The 19,493-nt window shown below is 48.3% G+C and overlaps 4 protein-coding genes across 11 annotated transcripts in view; 1 reads left to right on the forward strand and 3 right to left on the reverse strand.

Annotated features, from left to right (window-relative positions):
- Window positions 1-25: 25 nt before the first annotated feature.
- SPAG8 (sperm associated antigen 8) lies at window positions 26-2,900 on the reverse strand. 4 transcript variants are annotated; one of them, XM_013053763.2, is made up of 7 exons: window positions 2,149-2,900; window positions 1,338-2,055; window positions 1,045-1,141; window positions 821-866; window positions 621-735; window positions 442-504; window positions 26-337 (listed from the first exon to the last, which is right to left on the reverse strand). In XM_013053763.2, exons 1-7 carry the CDS (start codon window positions 2,184-2,186, stop codon window positions 149-151), a joined length of 1,266 nt encoding a protein of 421 aa, XP_012909217.1. In that variant the 5' UTR covers window positions 2,187-2,900; the 3' UTR covers window positions 26-148. The 4 variants fall into 4 exon arrangements, 3 of the variants coding, with proteins under 3 accessions (XP_012909217.1, XP_004747624.1, XP_004747625.1); XM_004747567.3 differs by having other exon boundaries at window positions 1,045-1,219; XR_001178644.2 differs by having other exon boundaries at window positions 256-337; window positions 442-520; window positions 1,045-1,219.
- Window positions 2,901-2,998: 98 nt separating this feature from the next.
- Window positions 2,999-5,361, reverse strand: HINT2 (histidine triad nucleotide binding protein 2). 2 transcript variants are annotated; one of them, XM_004747564.3, is made up of 5 exons: window positions 5,077-5,361; window positions 3,679-3,819; window positions 3,477-3,581; window positions 3,292-3,364; window positions 2,999-3,177 (listed from the first exon to the last, which is right to left on the reverse strand). In XM_004747564.3, the coding sequence occupies exons 1-5, from the start codon at window positions 5,290-5,292 to the stop codon at window positions 3,086-3,088; spliced, it is 627 nt and encodes a 208-aa protein (XP_004747621.3). In that variant the 5' UTR covers window positions 5,293-5,361; the 3' UTR covers window positions 2,999-3,085. The 2 variants fall into 2 exon arrangements, with proteins under 2 accessions (XP_004747621.3, XP_004747620.2); XM_004747563.3 differs by having other exon boundaries at window positions 4,975-5,157.
- TMEM8B (transmembrane protein 8B) overlaps window positions 4,579-19,493 on the forward strand; it is a 42,377-nt gene continuing 27,462 nt past the window's right edge. The window contains exon 1 of the mRNA XM_013053755.2: window positions 4,579-4,700. The gene's annotated coding sequence lies outside the window, so the exon portion shown is untranslated. The remainder of the gene's footprint in view (window positions 4,701-19,493) is intronic.
- FAM221B (family with sequence similarity 221 member B) lies at window positions 7,613-19,421 on the reverse strand. 4 transcript variants are annotated; one of them, XM_004747560.3, is made up of 8 exons: window positions 19,140-19,421; window positions 17,217-17,313; window positions 16,252-17,113; window positions 15,960-16,103; window positions 10,025-10,135; window positions 9,654-9,851; window positions 9,348-9,467; window positions 9,002-9,207 (listed from the first exon to the last, which is right to left on the reverse strand). In XM_004747560.3, exons 3-8 carry the CDS (start codon window positions 17,111-17,113, stop codon window positions 9,026-9,028), a joined length of 1,617 nt encoding a protein of 538 aa, XP_004747617.1. In that variant the 5' UTR covers window positions 17,217-17,313; window positions 19,140-19,421; the 3' UTR covers window positions 9,002-9,025. The 4 variants fall into 4 exon arrangements, with proteins under 4 accessions (XP_004747618.1, XP_004747617.1, XP_004747616.1 ...); XM_004747561.3 differs by lacking the exons at window positions 9,002-9,207; window positions 17,217-17,313 and adding an exon at window positions 7,613-8,995 and having other exon boundaries at window positions 19,140-19,414; XM_004747559.3 differs by lacking the exon at window positions 17,217-17,313 and having other exon boundaries at window positions 16,252-17,161.

The following is a 19,493-nucleotide window of genomic DNA, read 5'->3' on the forward strand; positions in this document are numbered from 1 at the left end:
ACTCACTGAAATAGCAGTCTCAGGGTGAGAGAGAACTCTTTATGGAAAGCCCCTTTACCAAGTACAGACAGAATCACCTTCCTTCCCACCTCTCCAGTACAGACAGAAATGGATTCTGTATTCCACACCCCTCTTCCCGCCTCAACTCTTAGATAGTAGTTCTACCCATTTCCCCACCGTGTGCTCCCTGACAGGCAAGGGAGGATATTTCTCCCAGTTGGTGGGAAGAATTCTCAGGTTCATAGGGCAAAGGCTGCCCCAGAGACAAAGGCACTGGTGTTGAGAAACTGCAGTTCTTCCGGAATGGTGTGTCCAGTGTCTTGATGTTACTGACACCCTAGGGGAGAGCCAGAATGAGGACAGATCCTGCTCTGCACCAAGCCTGAACAGAACAGCCTCTTCCCCTCCTTCTTCTCCCCAACTCCCAACACCCTCACCCACCGGTAGCTGCGGTGCCCTCTGTATCCAAAAGGTTTCAGGCTGCTCCTGACGGTAGTCATGAGGCTGTAAGGGAGAAAACCTGAAAAGCTCTTGGTTTGAATCTTCCTCTCTTAACCTCTGCTACTTTCCCACAGCCCATTAGAAGCCAGCTGTACAAGTGGGATGAGATAAGCTCTCACCTTGGTTGGGGCAGGAGGCCCGGCGTGGACCAGCTCCTTTCGGTAGTCATGGTGTGTCACAGACTCGACCTCAGAGTGCTTCCCTGTGGGTTCCTGCTCTGCCTGCACCTCTTTACTATATAGTCCTGGGGGATGTCAGAGCCATTCTTTCCAAATTTTTGTCTTCCCCCATCCCCTTTACCCTTCTCCCAGCCTCTTACCAGATCTTATGGTGCAGGAGCATCTCCAGCATGGCTTCCCGCTTTCCTGTGGGAGGGCAGGGAGTGGAGAGAGTGGGGGAGTCTGGTTAAGAAGCAGGCCCAGAAGAAACAAATGTGAGAAAAGGAAGGAAAATCTACCCATCAGACAATCCATAGTCCTACTAGAAATTCTTTTCTCTCTCTTTTCTCTAATGGGCTCATGCCCATTCTCTCATGCTTCCCACCTCGAATTGGTTGATAGTAGTTTCGTGGGGGCTGGTACGAGTCTTTCTGGGTGGTGCTGAAGGACATGGGTGACTGTTGCTGTTGGGTCAGCAGTCCCTGGTGTCCATGTCGGAAGAAGAAACTCTCAGAGCCATCCTGCATGCTTGGGACTTGATCCAGGTGATTGGTGGCTCTCTGTGGGCCCCAAGGTGAGTGACCAAGATACCCTTTATGGTACCCACCCTCATCATAAACTACTGCCTCCCCCAGGAAACTGGGGGCAGTCTTCAGGAAAAGGCTGAAAGCTTAATACCTCCTCCTCCCAGTTGTAGAGAAGGCAGTGTCCCCGTGGCAATGTTTCTTTGAGAACCTTACACTTCTCTTCAAATTGAGGGGTCTTCCATTGCCCTCGTGCACCAGGTTCTGGGACTTGCAAACTTTTCCAGGGTTGTTTCTGAGGTTCCCAGCAGCAGTAGTGATTCCAGCAGGAATAATTAGGGATCAGCTCTGACCCAAGGTTTCTGAAGCTTGGGAGACTGCAGAGGCTGAGCTGAGGGTCATGGCCACGGTCTGGACTAGGTCCAGATTCAATGGCAGGACCAGGGCCAGAATCAGAACCAGTCCCTTGACCAGAGTCACAGCCAGGGCCAGAGCCATGGCCAGGACCAGAACTGGAGCCAGTAACAGGGCCAGGACTAGAGCTACGGTCATTTGTAGTACAGGGATCCTGGGTGAAACGGGAAGCATAGACAGGCTCAACGCCAAGTCTCCTCTGATCTATCTTGTGGGTAAAGCTGGTTCCAGTGCAGGGCTCCCCAGGAAGACTGTCAGAGGAGCGGTCCATGAGAATGCTCGGTTCAGAGTAGCGGACTCGGGTCTTCGTAGATAACGCATTGGTTTTGGCAGTGGAGGCAGCTGCAGCTGCAGCTGCAGCAGTTGCAGCTGCCAGGACCGACCTAGGACGGCCATCCAAAGGAAACGGTTCTGAAGAAGACCTGAGCCCTCCAGCTCCAGGCTGCACGTCCAAAGATCTAAAAGGAAGCGAATACGTCAAAAGCGCAGCCCAGTAAGTCGGCTGACCTTTCTTGTACCCTTACACCTGCAGCCAAAGCTGCCGCTCTCACCGAGACCGTGATCCCTTGGTAGACTCGGTGGTCTCCATCTTCCCGCAGCAGCTACCGGGTTGCCATAGAGACGGCAAATAATTCCAGGAGTCTGCGCAGAACTAGAGCAGGGCGGAAGTGTTGTGTGGGGGTGAAGGCAAATTCTCTGCGGGGCGGAAGTCTTCAACCTGCCGCTGTCTGGGAAGTTTGCATTCCATTCAGACTCCCTTCCGCCTCAGCCCAGCTTTTAAGGTTCCGCTGGCCTAGGGTCTTGCCTTTTACACTTAGGAGTGCTTCTTTTGAGGCTTTCTAAGGTGGTTCTTTGTGTTGGGGACAAGCACAGGGCTGGGGTATCAGACTAAAGCATACTTGGTGTACTTGTGTAGGGGCAACAGTAGTTTCCCCTCAGTTCATTCTCAAAAGTGGAGGTAGTCTTTTTAAAATGTTTAAGGCTGAAAATATATTAGACAACTCAAAAGCAAAATGATAAGACATGGGGATCAAAGGGTGGCAGCCTTTTTCGTGTGGTTACTTCTTCAGTAAAAGGCCCTCATGTTGAGGCCATCCTCCTCTCAGACCCCCTAGAACTTGGCTTGGCATCTGAATGAGGGCCAGGGTTGAGCAAGTCTCATCCCTGGGTTTCAGTCTCTTCCTACTCACACAGGCTTATTCCTACTGCTACTTTTCTAGAAGCTTGACCCAGGTGGATCATTAGTCATGAGGGCTCACAGACCTATAGGCAAATACTTCTTTAACTACAGGATGGGCCTCCTTAATGTCTCTCAGTCCACAGTTGATAGAGATCATTATGTTTTATCAGCATTCTTTCCTATTTGTGGTATCTTTATATATTTAAGACAGTGATCCAAAATCGAGGGAGAGCAAGTTTATTAGCATCATATTCATTCCCCCCACCCTCCAAGCATCCAGGTCTGGGGTTCTTGGTCAGTTGGTAGGTTCAACCTGGAGGCCACTGGAGCTGTCGACCCCCAAGTACGTGAATGTGCAGATGATACACAGACTGTGCACCCAGCTTCCCATCATTGATCACTGAAATAGAGCGTGGGGTTATGAAACATGGGAAAGGTCAAAGACTAAAGATCAGACTGAGGGACAGGTTTGAGAATTTATAGGTGAGGGGCTCAAGGGCCAAAAATCACTCACCAAGTCGGTATCCATCTCCCAGGCCCTCAGCCTTTGCTGTCTTCTTGGCCACAAGGAGAAGGTGTCCTAGAAGCTACAGGGAAAGGGGAGGGAGACAGGTGGCTTCATTTGCAGGGAGCAAAACCTCTAGCTGTTGTCCAGGGCTCCCCTGCCCCAAAGCCAAAGGTTGGCTCTGCTCTTCCCACCTGCTGGTCCTCTTCTTCAGCCTGGCTAATCCGAGGAATGGGCTTCTTAGGAATGACAAGGAAGTGCACAGGAGCTTGAGGCGCCACATCACGGAATACAAGACACTGGGAGTAGTGACAGGCCAGAGGCCACCATGTTACTTTTTAACAGGCTGATGTATCTCACAAGTTCCTAAGGGGACGAACCCTAAAGGCACCCCACCTGCTGGTCCTCATATAGAATATCAGCTGGGAGGCTTCGATCCAGGATCCGGGAGAAGACTGTTGGGGCTGCTCCCTTAGGAGCTGTCTGCTGGGCCTTGGCCACTTCATTTCCATCAGTCACACCTGCAGCTCCTCGGACCTGAAGGTGGGTCAGACATACCCGAGGGAGGGAGCTGAAAATACCTTCCCCATATAGTGAGTCAAGGCTGGCAGAGGCTGGGTTCTGTTAGTCATTAACTTCATCCTTCTAAGAACCTATTAGTGTTTCCCATCCAAAAGACAAGTTCCTAAATTTCAGAACATTAGCAGCAGAGAGTAGGGTTATAGTGCTGAGCTTGGTTAGATGAAGGCTATATTACAATGCAGGATTCAGCAGTGCAATTGATTCCTGTTGCTAACGTTTCTAGTAAATTTAGTTATTATTCCGGAAGAAAGGACACAGGATGAGAACTGGACACTTAGGTCCCAGTTCTTCTTTTACCACTGAATTACCTTAAATTACCTCCTCTTGGCTTTAAATATAAAATAAAGGGAGTGGTTTGTATCATCTTTGAGACCACTGGAGCCCTTTCCATTTACTCACACCTTGTTACTAAGTTTCCACTTATTTCCATTACCCGTTGCCTGATCTTTCAGTTGTGTTACCCGTTTTATTGAAGTTTGACACAAACACATCTTGGTGTCAGATCTGACCTCTGACTGTGAATTTTAACTTCAGTCCCTTAAATCAGTGAAGGAAAGAATTATGTGAACTCAGCCCCAGAGGATTGTGGGTAGGGAGGCCCCAGTTTCCCAGGGGCTCAGAGAAGGCTGAAGTCAGTGTTGTCACATTGTGGGATTAAGAGGTGGGATGAACCTGACCCCTCTGACAAGTGGAGAAGGTGAGAGGTTAATACGTGTGCTCAGGCGGCCAGGGGCCTGACAGGGGCAGGAGACGGGCTCCGAGAAGACAAACCTCACTTCCTGCAGGGGGCGCCGAGGAGGCTGCCCGGAGCAGGCGTTCGGTCACCTGGGTTTCAGGTAGGCTTATAAGGCAGCAGCCAATCCACTGACCTTTCGCGACCTCGGCGCCCCAGCTGGTGCGGGCGTCGGCCACCGCCGCCCACCAGCCCGACCTCACCGCACAGCCCCGGAGCTTGCACCACGGGAGGGGCGCCGTTCCTTGCCCCGCGTCCGGGCTCCGTTCCCGCGAGGCCGCAGGGTCGCGCGCGCCTGGGGAAGGAACGCCAACCCCCGGCCTGGAGAACGGCAGTGCCCGCAGGACGCCCTCTGCGCTCCCACGGTCGCTTCTCACCTGTGCCCCCCGCGGCCCCGCCACAGCCACCGCCCTGCGCGCCACGCACAGCCCAGCAGCCAGCGCCAGGGCGGCCGCCATCTTGCCCCTCAGTCGCCGAACCTTTCTCCGGGCCCCAGTACGCTGGCCCCGCCGCCAGCCCGAGGTGGGTCCGCCCGGGAGCCGGCGAGCGGCAGCCATTGGCTCCGCCGGCCGCTGCGAGCGAGCCCTACCATCCCATTGGTCGCGTTCCTGGGCCGCCTGCTGCCCTTTAGTCCAGAGGGTGGCGCCGTTCACTCCGCTGGCTCCGCCACTACCCCGGAGGCGGAGTCTTTTCATCCCATTGGCTTCTTCTGCCAGCTGGAGGGCGAGTGTTCTACTCCATTGGCCTCGACTTCTGGTCAGAGTGAAGGTTCTTTCGTCATTGGGCCCCCTAAGTAGTTTCGCCAAGAGAGTATCTCACTCCATTGGAAGGTTTAGGAGACCAGGTGGGATTTTCCTCCAATTGGCTCTGCTGCACCACACTCATGTGGCACAAAGTCCCCTAAGGTCGTAGACCCTCTCCCGGCATTGGCCAGGGAGAGGGCGGGTTCTGAGAAAGCTCGGCGCTGGCTGGCTCCGGGAACCACCGCAACCCGTGGAGGCCAAGGCCACGGAGGGGGGCGGGGCGGCGGCGCCAGGCGAGTGGGGCGGAAGGCTAAGTGGGAAGGGGGTCCTATAACTGGTGGGATAGATACCCAGCTTCCTTCCTACAAGGGCATTTCAGCCCCTTGAGCATTGCAGAGATTTTTAAATTTACTTACCTAAGGGCTGTTTCTCCTTAGTTTATGTTCTTGTGTCCAAACACCAAGATTGAAGATTCTGCAGTTTGTTTTCAGGGCATTCCCCCCCCCCTTTTTTTCCCTTTCTTTTTAAACGGGGGGTGCGACGGGAGGGTCCTGTCTTTACCACACGACTAATAAGCAAAGGCATAGGTATCCAGTGTGCTTTCCTAATCAGAAATGGTTAGCCTTGCGCCTGGCATTTTCAGTTAGTCAGGTTTGAAGAACAAGGGAAAATGCGTCAGAAATATATTTTGTCTTGCCGGAATATATATATATATATATATATATATATATATATATATATATATATATATATAAAGATTTTATTTATTTGAGAGAGAGACAGTGAGAGAGAGCATGAGCGAGGAGAAGGTCAGAGAGAGAAGCAGACTCCCCATGGATCTGGGAGCCCGATGGGGGACTCCATCCCGGGACTCCAGGATCATGACCTGAGCCGAAGGCAGTCGTCCAACCAACTGAGCTACCCAGGTGTCCCCGGAATATATATTTTTGACAGAAGGAACAGGGGTCACAGAGTGCTGATATACTCACACAGTTAAGTTTTAGTATGACTTCAACAGTTAGGACAAAAGCCACCACTGTATCTTTAGTTTTTTTTGTCGGTTTTTTTAGCGCATGTCCTTGACATAGATAGGTGCTCAATGATTGTGGAATGAATAACAATTGGTATTTCATTTGCTTTCATAATATGTAATATGTTAAAATATGTTTAAAACATTTAATATGTTTAAAATGTTTAAAAATATTACATAATATGTAATATGTAATACATATACATAATATGTAATATTTCATATGTAATACATATACATAATATGTAATATTTCATAATATGTAATGCCCCTGACAATTTTCCATATTATTAGTCTATGTAAATATACTTTGTAATGTCTGCCTATTATTTGTTTTTAAGATTTTACTTATTTATTTGAGAGAGAGAATGAGCGGTGGGATGGGGGCAGAGGGAGAAGACAGAAGCAGACTCCCTGCTGAGCAGGAAGCAGGATGCCTCAGCCAATTCAGGGCTCTGTCCCAGGATCTGGAGATCACCACCTGAGCCCAAGGTAGATGCCCAAGTGACTAAAGCCACAAAGGCACCCTCTGCATATTATTTATTTGAATGAGTTTTCACAGTAGCCATTCCTTTACTGCTGACTATTGAATTAGTTTTAGTGAATGGTCATTATGGCGCTAATTGCATATCACCAGCCAAGAACAACTCTTGACTTCCAGAGATAGTAACCACATTTGCTATAGCTGTATTATTGTTAGAAAGTCCTTTTATCCTCCAAAGGGCAGACATTTGACCCTGTACTTTCCCCTAGGAGTTCTAGCAGTCCAGATTGCCTCTCTTCCTTTGGAAGTATAGCTAGCTTCCCCAAATGTGGGGAAATGTAAACTGGCCTTTTCTGTGCCCTAAAGGTTACATGCAATTCTCTGTGGTGCCTTTGAGACCACAGCAGCCCATAGAGCTGCTTTGGAGAAGCTCAAGAGATGAGAGGAGCTGGGATCTAGGAAGGGGAAGGAAACTGGCCAGGCATGGTAGACGACAACAAAGCGCTTTGAAACTGGTTATTTCTTTGGGTTCTCAGGGAGAGCAGGTAGCACAGCGATTATTATTATTTTTTTAAAGATTTTATTTATTTATTTACAGAGAGAGAGAGAGAGATCACAAGTAGGCAGAGAGGCAGGCAGAGAGAGAGGGGGAAGCAGGCTCCTCACTGAGCAAAGAGCCCGATGTGGGGCTCAATCCCAAGACCCTGAGATCATGACCTGAGCCTAAGGCAGAGGCTTAACCCACTGAGCCACCCAGGTGCCCCGCGATTATTCTTTTACAGAGCCAGAAACTGAGGCCCAGAGAGGGCTTGCCTAGGATCACAGAGCCCATTAGAGACAGAATCTCCTACTCCTTGTAAAAATAACTATGATTCACTGATTTTGGCCACAGTCACTGGTTTTGGCCCCTTGCCCACAGTTCTTTACTCCATTCTTTGTGATCCCTGGCAGATGCTCTCATATAAGAGCTGCAGCTCTCTGTAGGTTCTGACGAATGTTTCCTGTACTGATCCCCACCACTACATCAGCTACTGGACCTCATTAGAGACTTCTGTTCCTTTGTTCTTTTTTTTCAGTTTGTCAGTTGCTTCCTGGCTTTACTTTCTCTCCGTTTGTGTGGTCAGTTCTCCCCACATTCCCAACCCTTCTTTTTGCTTTATTTTCCTGATCATCCTTCCTGACACCCTCCCATCATCAACTATCAATCTAACTCAATCTAACTATTGTGTTTCTCTTCCTCTTTAGGTTCCTGTTTCCGGCTGTACCTGAATCCTCAACTACCCACTGATTAGGATTTTCTGTGATTCCCCACATCAGCCTACCCAAATCTCCTCTCTCCTACTCCCCATTCCTACCCCTTGCCTTCATGACCAGCAACTGACCTTGTCTCCTACTTCACAGGTGGAACTTCCACAAGATCCTGCTTCCTGCAGCTCAGTGAAGGCCCATCATTTTCCTTCTTCTCTTCTCTTGGTCTTAGGAGGTGGTGGTTCTCCTGTCTAGAGCAAATCCCTTCACCTCTGCCCTGATCTCCATCTCTGGGATGTCTCACCAGGCATCTCTTTCTCTCTTCTGTATCCTTCAAGATCTTCCTTTACTGGTTCCTCCCCTTTTTCCCTCCTAAAAATTGCTTCTTGACTCCACATCTCTCTCTGGATATTGTCTGACTTCTCTCCTGCTCTTTTCATCCAAGCTTCCTAAAGAAACTCTTTCAGACTTACTGGGTTTGGTTTCTGCCCCCACTGCATCACTGAAACTACAATATCTGAAGTGCCCAAAGATCTAATTGTAAAATCCAGTGGACATTTTTCAGTCTTTATTACTGGCATCTCCAACTGCATCCAACACCAGTGTTCACTCTATTCTTCCAAAAAACCCCTCCCTCCTTGGCTTCCTTGAAGGCACTTTGTCCTTCTGATGCCAGAACTAGCAGCTCAAATGTGGTTTTGGTGGAAGCAGGTGGCTTGATCCAGCCTGTCTCCTTTGTGGTCCTCTCTCTTGCCTGCATTAGGTGCCAACTCTAAGATCCTAGGATCTATGTGCCCCATACAGAACCAGGCCAGATTCCAGTGGCTTCCCTTTTATTGATGATTTGAGCCAGGTTCAAAGAGGCCTGCGCCAGTTGTTGATAGTGTCTGTGCCTGGAGGAGGGAAAAGCAGAGGTGAAAGGGTCAGGTATGGGGGTCAGACATAGGGTCAGGCCAGAGGCTGTGTGGGCCAGGAGGCCCCGGGGGTCTGCAGTGGGAGCCAGGATGGCCAGAGGGCCCCTGCTTCTGTAGAGCCTCAGAGTCAGAGTTGCTGACGATGGCTTCTTGGAAGGTAGGCATCTCTGCAAAAGGCATATAGTCTGCTCCTGGGGGTAGAAACCGGTGCAAGTATGGGGTGCAGCGGGTGAGAGGGTGAGGTAGTCCTGGACGGGATGGTTGAGGGTGGGAGCACCTTCCTGCCCGGCCTTCTGACTAAGACCCCCACTGTTCTAGGTTGCCCCCTCACCATGAGGCCTCCCTCCTCGTCGCCGGGTCTCCTCAGTCTCAAAGAAAGTCTCGTGTTCCTCCCAGCGACGGTCACAGGCCGCACAGAGGAAATTAGACTCAAAGCAATTGCAGCAACAGCCTGGGGCAAGGAGGAAGCCAAGACAAGTATAGGGAATTGGGGTTTCCCCCTGGGCTGACAACATTCTCATCTCTTCCATACCAACCACAAACCCAGGTTTCTTCTACCAGTTCCCCTATCCTTATTCCCAAACTATTTGCATCCTACCCATGCCCACCCCTGTACTCCCCTCACCCTAGAAATTACCTTTCACCCTGCAGGGATGGGACCCAGTAGCTGTGTGCTCTTCATGGCTGTGTTTGCAGCGACATTGGGCCCTCCAGGCCTTGGGGTCAAAGGTAGCTCGTCTTTTGAGCCAGAACTCACCCACCTCCTCTGGGCGTGATGGGATGAAGCAGAACATGAGGCAGCGACATTGGCCCACATTGCAGGGCACGGATATGTCTAAGGGAATGGGGAGAAATGTCTAATGGGAATGGGGAACGGGGAACACCTAATAGGGCCAGCCTTCCCATGCCAACTCCCCCCACCCCCCATACCAACACACACACTTTTCTCTCATATGGCCAGAGTATAGTTATCCCTTCCCCTGACAGGGGCTGGTCAGTTCTCCCTACCTGAGATGATCTGGTGCTCTTTCAGCAAGTGTCCACAAAAGCATTTGGACTCATCTCCAATTCGGAAACAGTCCCATAGATAATGGGGGCAGCGCCAGCCAATGTAGAGACCTGAGTGTGGAGGGATTGACAAGGAAAAGTGAGAAGGAAAAACAGCGCAAACCCCCTGCCCAAGGCGTTCTCACCTCTCCCCCTAGGTGTATTCACCTCCACCCATGAAGTTCCCATCCCCACCCCTTTAGACTTTTTCCCACCAGGTTTTCTCAGTGTTCCACAAGGGTTTCAGTTCCTTTCCCACCCCAGGATCCACTCCATCTCTGTTAGCCTGTCATAAATGACTGAAGACTGTCTTCAAGATTATTAATGAAATTTTGTTTGAAGATGAACATGAATCTCGCCAAGTTCTCTGTGACTGTGAAGATTCCCATCTCTTCCCCTTCCCACATTAAAGCCCAACTTTGTTTTGTTTCCTTGAAGTGTCTAAGGTGAGGGAAGGGAAGATGACTGGCCAGGTGTAGAGGAGATGGTGAGGACTGGCACCTCAGAAGCATGGTCGTTGAAGGCACCAGAGGCAGAGGAGGAGGAGTTTGGGCAGCTCTGAGACCAGGAGGAGGGCTTTCCTCACTTTTCAAGGTTCACACCTTCATATTTCCTTTTTGTGTTCCTGGTGTTATGGAACTAATGCTGTCTATGAACTTGAGAAGGTCTGTCTATGGTTCTCTAAGAATCAGGAGAAAGAGGTAGGTCTGAAGTCATGAGTGGTGAAGATCAAGAAATCGAAGCTTGTGAGGTGAAGAAGTATCCCTGAGAGCAGGCACCAGTGAGATGCCACAACCTTGAGAGCCTGGTTTCCACAGTGGGATCTGAAACTGGCTTCACAGGTCGGCAGTACTACAAGGCAAGGGTGGAGCCATGTAAATGTGGGAGGAGAGCCAGATTTTTTCACCCTTCAGGAGACCTGAGAGTACTCCAATTTCTAGGCAAGAATCCTGGAGGAGTCCTCATGGAATGGGACATTCAGCCATAGGACCCATTTCCATTTAAAGGCTATGGTGAAGTGTCACCTCCGCTAAAAAGTTTTCCCTGACTTCCTCTTTCTATCTAGGGGCCCATGTTTTTTGACTTTTCCCACTACTCCTATCACAGTACAATGCATTGGAATAAATTTTTTCACTTACGTTTCTCTTAAACTAAGTTCTTCTAAGGAGAGGTCTGGCTTTTCATTTGTATCTCTTGTCCTAGCTTAGGGCCTGGCCCGAAATAGGTGCTCAGAGAGCACAAACTCCTTGACTGAGTAAATGAAGGAGGAAATTCCTTCAGAAGGGAAGAGAGACCCTGTATTACAGGCATATCCCTGAAGTTAGTGTCCTCTGGTCTTTGACTTTGGCCAGGGCCACAATTCACAATTCTGTGCCTAATTAGTCTAGGTTTTCTTGCCTTACCCATGGTCTTTCAGGGTCTAAAGCCTGTCCAGATGTGGCTTTTGGCTTTGCTACTTCTGTCTTGATACTGACAGCCCACAGTGCTAGCGCCCCATTACACCAGCAAGGCTTGGTCGAAGGGGCAGCGTATGGGAAGAGTCACAATGGAGGTGAGTGGGGGCCAGGATTCTACTAGAGGAATTCTGAATTCCATCCAGAGACTGAGCAGATGAGGTGTGGAGGTGAAGGAGAGTCAGTTCCCATAGATTGAGGTCCTGCCTGGGGGCCTGGGAAAGTCAAGTCCAAGTACCGATATAGGAGTCAGTGTTCTCTCAGATGAAGACTAGAGTTTAAACAGAGACTGGCGACTATACCTCAGATTCCATTTATAGGTGTCCATGCTCTTAAAGTGGGACAATTGACATCAGGCCATGTAGTCCAGAGTGGAACCCTCCTCTCTCTGCTCTGATTCCAAACACTCTTCCTGTTATAAGTGGACAAGGACTGGCAGGGGGAGGAGGCATTATCTGGGATGCCATTTTGACTCTGTACAAGGTGATTCTATGTAGTTTCACCTTAAGAATCTTTGCCCAGGGGCGCCTGGGTGGCTCAGTGGGTTAAGCCGCTGCCTTCTGCTCAGGTCATGATCCCAGGGTCCTGGGATCGAGCCCCGCATCGGGCTCTCTGCTCAGCTGGGAGCCTGCTTCCTTCTCTCTCTCTGCCTGCTTGTGATCTCTCTTTGTCAAACAAATAAATAAAATCTTTAAAAAAAAAACAAAGAAACTTTGCCCCAAGCATTTTCACTGCAAACATTTTCACTGCATGATCAATTGGCCATAGACAATTTTGCCACAAAAGATAAAATTACAAAAAAAAAAAAGATATTCATTAAAAAGGGCATAATGAAACATGGAAACTGAATATCAAAATTAAAAATGGCTTTATTGCAAAATGCAAAAAAAATGAATTTAAAATGAATTTAAAATGTATAGGACAGATTCATGGCAATACCATGCAAATAACTGATTTTATTTTGTGGATCTTACCTAACCACTTGTTTTCAAAGTCTTACATTCATAGTATTATACGTTTTTGTTTTTTGGTTGTTTTTTGTTTTTGTTTTTAGGGTTTTTTTTGGCGAGTTGATTCTTCAGTTTTTTTTTTTTTACTCACTGATTCATCACTTTTTCTTTTTTTTGCTAAAATTCTCCCCTTCAGGGGCGCCTGGGTGGCTCAGTGGATTAAGCCGCTGCCTTCGGCTCAGGTCATGATCTCAGGGTCCTGGGATCGAGTCCCGCATCGGGCTCTCTGCTCAGCAGGGAGCCTGCTTCCCCCCCCCCCGCCCTGGCTGCCTCTCTGTCTACTTGTGATTTCTCTCTGTCAAATAAATAAATCTTTAAAAAAAAAAAATTCTCCCCTTCATTAAGAGGTATCAGTTTCCAAGTACTAGGATACATATTTGTAACTGAGCTCTGTATTGTGTTCTGAGAGCTTTCTACACTGCTCTTTGTTCTCGACAGATTGTCACATGTCCATTGATAGACATTCCAAAGTTGTATGGGAAGTTGTGTGGGTTTAAAACTCTGTGTCACTGTGTAGACAATTATGAAGCCCAAGATTTATGTAATATAAAAATAAGAGAACTGTGTCAATGGAGAAGTGAAACCAAACTGTCAACCAGTTGATGAAACTAACAAACTGCCAAACCAAACTACCAACTAGTTATTTTTTTATCTTTTATGGCAAATTGCCTTATGGTCAATTAATTTTGTGGTGCACTATTTGTGGCAAAGGTGTCTACGGCAGAGATGTTTACTCTGAAAATACCAGACAGGGACAATTGATTCCATGCTCATATAATCGTATTTGCGTGATAACATCTCTTTTTGCTTAGAACATCTCCATACAACATACAGCTATCTTTACATGAAGGATGTCTCCAGTCCAGACATATAGTCAGGTATCTTCAGACTTTTTCAACAGCATGTTCCGCCAGCTCTTCAAGTGTGGTACAGCCAATTATTCCTTTCAAACCTGGCCCTCAAGCTTTGTCCTCTGTTCATCCAAACACATACTTATCATGCATCGTCTCTGTTTCACTAATGGCATCATCATCCAATCAGTATCTAAGCCAAAAACCTAGGGGTCATTCCAGGCATGTCCTTCTCTCTTATCCTATACATCCAAAGATCCAAAGGTCATTTTTACCTTCTTAACATTTCTTGAACGTTCTATTTATCTCCACCTCCATGCATCTACTTCTGACCTGGGTTATTATTACCACTGCCCAATGTAGTCTTCCTATGTGCAGTCTTATCTTTCTGAAGTCTACACTACTGCTAGAGCAGTATTTCAAAACCACAAATTTGCTCATGTTATTGTCCCACTTAAAACCTTTTAGTAACTCTCAGTTGCCCTTAGATTATAATCTCAACTCTTGAGCTTTGCACAGAAATGCCTGTACACTTTTGCCCTTCCAGAGCTGAGCTCTGAGCTCTGTTCAACATTTCTTGCACTTTCCTACTGGCACCTTGCCCTCATATCCCACTTTTGACCTGTCCACCTCTTCTTACTCATCTACAGATTTCAGCTGAGAAGTCATCTCTTCCAAGACTTATTCCCTGAGCATCCAAGATTGGGTGCCCCTTTTTTTTCTGCTTATGAGGCACTGTGGACTGACCTCACTCATAGAAATTATTAGAATGAATTATAACTATCCTTTTACTTATTGGTGTTTCTCATTAGAGTACACATTTTGTTTTAAAGATTTATTTATTTGAGAGAGAGAGAGTAAGAGAAAGCATGAGAGCAGAGAAAGTCAGAAGGAGAAGCAGACTCCCCATGGAGTTGGGAGCCCAATGCGGGACTCAATCCCAGGACTCTAGAACCATGACTTGAGCTGAAGGCAGATGCTTAACCAACTGAGCCACCCAGGCGCCCCTAGAGTACACATTTTTTGAAGGATTTTGTTTTTGACATCCCACCAGCTACTGCTTCCACACCTGGCTCAAGGCCTGGCACACAGCTGGTGCTCAGTAAATGCTGACTAAATAAAAGCAAAGCTTACATTTGATCCTTCTCTACACAGCACACATACTGATTCTCTAGGGACTCAAGATCCCCAATATTAGGAGGGAACCCTAAATATCTTTTTCAGGGTTGAATGACACTTAAATTACTACATAAAGCTTCCTGTTTAAACATGAAAATGAAGAAGTTCCATGTGGAGAAGTACAGCAACCTTGAAAAATGAAGAGCAGACAGGAGGTTCTGAGAATGACCTTGCATTTCCAGGAAGAATAAGGGTGACAGAAGATGTTAAAATAAGCAAACAAAGGGACGCCTGGGTGGCTCAGTTGGCTAAGCAGCTGCCTTCGGCTCAGGTCATGATCCCAGCATCCTGGGATCGAGTCCCACATCGGGCTCCTTGCTCCGCAGGGAGCCTGCTTCTCCCTCTGCCTCTGCCTTCCGCTCTGTCTGCCTGTGCTCGCTCTCACTCTCTCTCTTTCTGACAAATAAATAAATAAAATCTTAAAAAAAAATAAGCAAACAAAGCCATTTCAATGCCTGAATTAAGACAAATGAGATCATTGTGACTTTCTTGGCCAGGGGTAGAGGGGGAAGGGTCTCAGCATGAGAATGAGGAGAGTAAATTGCATGGAGGAGTGAGAAGACATAGGATTGCCTGGTTGTCTTTATATCTTAGGCCCATCTAGTTTCAACATAGCTCTCTTACTATCATAAGGGGAAAGGAAGTATGAAAGACAAAAATAAATGAACTCCTGTCTATTGAATTGTCTAGAAACCCCAGAATCTGCAGAGCAGGTCAGGATGGCCTTCATTCTGAAGGTATTTGCTATAGACATGAAGTTCAGCAACACAGGTATACATGCTCGCACCGGAGGGCATGGGTTTCCATCTGCACACCTTTTATATGCAGGGATACATAAGCACAGCATGCCACTTATGGGGCTGGCAAGAGTACTGATTCTGGGCTGAGACTTGGAATCAATAGGGCTTGAAGATACCACTCTCCTCCTTGGTGAAGAGACTCACAGGTTTTGGGTACCTTGGTGATAATGGGTCTGGCATGCTGGGTGACAGCCTTTTACTGAAGTTCCACCAAGAGGACCAAGGCCTTTTGCCATGTCAGAGCCACAAGTCTCCTGGACTGTCTAGGGTCCTGGGCCATCTCTGCCTTAAGGTCTGTTTGGTCCAGGCTTTCAGAGCCCTAGATGTGGGTCTGGTATATGGCCATTCTTTTTTTTTCCTTTTAACAACTTTAGTTTAGCTTCCTGTCCCTCCCTGGGCTTTATATCAATATCCCCACTTTTTTCTATACCATGCTATCCACATTGGCCCACCTGGCTTCTCCCCTCCTAGATTAAAGTCAGTTAGCATTGCCATTTCCACAAGGGACAGCAATCCATTGATCAGGGCAGGTTCCCTGGTCCAGTTGGATTGGAGGATGGCCATGGCCTGTCACAGGCTTCTGAAGGGCTTTCTGGGCTCACCTGTCTGGATGGCACTCAGGGCTGCATTCTTCTCCCATTGGAAAAGATAGTTCATCTGAGCACCGAACTTCTCTCTGGGCCTTGCCTTAGCCACTTCCACCAGCTCTGTTTGCTTGGCAGGGACCACTGGGTGGGCTGTGTAATCTGGGAAGGGAGAAGCTGAGTAACCAAGGAGAAGTGTGGAGGCCCTAAAACTAAGAGAAGAGGCCAGGTTAAAGAGTAACCCAATCCCCTCCTCCTGGGGCAGGTATAAGACGGTGATGAGAATGGGGTAAAGTGCAGGCACAATTACGGCTAAATCCTTTCTTCGCCTTCTTCTTGCCCGGCTGTTGTCCTGGCTGAGCTGTGTGTGCACTGCTGTCAGTGGCCTCCACCTGCTTCTTGTCCTCTCCTTCCTCTTCCTCTTCCTTTGCAGATGTGTCCAGGTGGACTGGGGCTGAAGGGCTTGAAAGGGATTGCTTTTGAAGGCTCTCATACTCAGAGATCTGGCTGGACTTCCTTCTCCACAAGACCTCATTGGGAGAATACTTAAAGAGGTCTTCCTCCAGAGTATCAGGGGAAGATACAGGAACATGGTCTTGTGATGAGGTATGAGAAAAAACACGTTTCTCTGGGTCCTTAAAGATGAGAGTCTCCAACAGGGTCTCAGGCATAGGGGTTTCCAAAGGGTTCTCAGAGTATCCTACAGGGATCTCAGAGATAGAGGGCTCCAAAAGGGTTTCAGAGGTATAGGTCTCTAAAGGGGCCTGGGAAGTGGATGGAACCATAGGCGATTCAGAAGTGTGGATTTCTAAAGGGGTCTCGGAGATGGAAGTTTTCAAAGAGGTTTTGGAGGTGTGGGTCTCTACAGGGGCCTGGGAAGTGGATGGAATCATATGAGATTCAGAGGTGTGGGCCTCTAAAGGGGTCTGAGAGATGGAAGGTTTCAAAGAGGTTTCAGAGGCATGGGTCTCTAAAAGGGCCTGGGAAGCAGGTGGCACCATATAAGATTCAGAGGTGTGGGGCTCTAAGGGAGTCTCAGAGATGGAAGGCTCAAAGGGTGTTTCAGGGATAAGGGGCTCCTGTGATTCTTCGGCAGAGCGGTCCTTTGAAGAGGGGTGCTCCTCTGTATCCATGGTGCTATGAGGCTCTTCTGTGACCTTGTCTGCTTCCATCTAGTGGTAGAATAGGGTATAGCCTTCATTAGGTTGGGACTGGAGGGTCTGCAAGTCAGAGTACAGTGGGGGTTATGGAATTAGGATCAGGATTTCCGTGCACCTGAGATATAAGGGGGGAGCAAGATGATCTTTGGTGCCAGGAGGTTCTTCTGTGTGCCTAGACCCCATGTGACATGTGGCCACAGATTGTGAGGGAGCTGGAATTTAAAGAGAGAAAAAGTCTGAAACAATCAGAATCCCATCAGTAGATGGTAGTAGAGGACCGTGACCTAGGAGGGAGACTGAACATAGCAACTTGACTAATCCAAGAGCAGGTCTGGGACCTTAGGACCATGGAGGTCAGGCAGTAGAGTTCTAGAGACTGGGATACCAAGCCAAAGTGGGGGTTTGCTCCTGAGTACAAGACAATGCCACGATGCATTAGGCAGGGCCCTGAGTGCAGTCTGGTTTTGTCTAGAGACCACATACACCCTCCCTTGATGATGTCACTCATGGTCAAGGCTTCAGCTACTTCTAGCTGGTATGTGGATGATTTCCTAAATCCATACTTCCAGCTCAGACCTCTTTTAATCCCTGTACTTAACACTCATACCCAACAGCTTGTGGGACATGGCTAAATGGATGTCTGACAGGGCATGAAAGCTGAACTATGGGAATTATTTTGGTCTTACCCTTTCCCCTCAAACCTCATCTACAAATAGGTACTAAGGACTATATTTCCTATCTTCTAAATAATCCCCAAATCCACTCTCTCCTTTCTTTTCCCTCTAATTTTGTTCAAGTTCTCAGAATTTTCTACCTTGATTATGTAGTAACTTCACCCCTCTGCCTCCTTCAGCGTATTAATCCACTCAGCCATTCTTTCACTGATTTATGTAACTTCTGCTTTTATAAACAACTCAATCTTACACTTTCACCTGGGCACTGTGCTAAGCACTGGACTCAGTTGAAAGAACCTGGGAAGGAGATCTGGCTAACCAAAATGACAATACAGATGAGTTGGTGTTGTGCTGGGGTAAGCTCAGGACGCTCTGGAGTGGGGTGTGACAAATTTGTCTTGGAAGGATGTTCAAAAGAAGTCAGTCCTCATTATTGACCCAAATGAGATCTTTCTAAAAACATAAACCTAACAATGGCATTCCTTTGCTTAAAAACACTCAATTGGGGGCGCCTGGGTGGCTCAGTGGGTTTAGCCTCTGCCTTTGGCTCAGGTTATGGTCTCAGGGTCCTGGGATTGAGCCCCAGGTTGGGCTCTCTGCTCAGCGGGGAGCCTGCCTCCTCCCCCACCTCTGCCTGCCTCTCTGCCTACTTGTGATCTCTGTCTGTCAAATAAACAAAGTTATTTATTTATTTGACAGACAGAGATCACAATTCGGCAGAGAGCAGGCAGAGAGTGAGAGGAGGAAGTAGGCTCCCCGCTGAGCAGAGAGCCCAATTTGGGGCTCCATCCCAGGACCCTGGAATCATGACCTGAGCCGAAGGCAGAGGCTTTAACCCACTCAGCCACCCAGGCGCCCCAATAAATAAAATCTTTAAAGAAAAACAAAACAAAACACTCAATTGTCTCAGCCCAAGGATTAAGTTTAAATTTCTTGGCCCTGACATTCAAGGCCTGTCATTATTTGTAATAGAGCCTAAGGATTCCAGCCTTAGCCTTCTGTGGTCCCTACTTTCCCGCCATGCTCCAGAGATACGAAACACACCAGTTAACATTCATTAGAGTCTTTCCAAAGGGGAACTTTGGGACATTAAGTAGGGAGAGAGGTAGGGTGATAGGAATCTCACCAGGCATTCAGCAAGAGGAAAAAGATACTTGACAGTGGAGAACCAGAGGATGGGAGGATAAGAAGGAGAAAAAGAAGGGGAAGAGGGAATTGTGGGGAGTAAACGTGGCGGAGGGGGGAGTGTAAGGATGAAAAATACAGAATGGGAGGGGGTTGGACTGAGTTGGGAAGTGGCAGAAGGTGTTAGGAGGGGAGTGGTATGAGAGTTTGGAAGAGGCGGCTTTGGAGAAACCACCTACCTCTGGGCTTTGGCTTGGCTGTTACAAGTCCTTCCTTAGGTCACAATCTCGTCTTAAGCTGGGAAGGGGAAATGTTAGCGAGGGGTGGATAGCTCTTGGATGAGACCCGCCTTGCAGCTGCTATGTAATGAGAAGCCTTGCCTTTAAGTCTACCACTTAGGGAGGGAAGTTGGACACCTGCAGAAATTTGCAAAGGAACTCTGGCCAGATCTGGGGGAGGGTGGGACGGGGAGGGATGAGGGGTTCCGGGGCCGATGAGGGAGGAGCTTGACTGAAACCTCTGGAACCCCGGCCGGGAGTGGAGGGATCCGTCACCAGGGCAACCGGAACGCCCAGGAGTCTCCGTGGCAACAG

The sequence above is a fragment of the Mustela putorius genome, unplaced genomic scaffold (genome assembly GCF_011764305.1).
Source record: "Mustela putorius furo isolate JIRA1106 unplaced genomic scaffold, ASM1176430v1.1 tig00000580_pilon_pilon_pilon, whole genome shotgun sequence".
NCBI classification, from domain to species: Eukaryota; Metazoa; Chordata; class Mammalia; order Carnivora; family Mustelidae; genus Mustela; species Mustela putorius.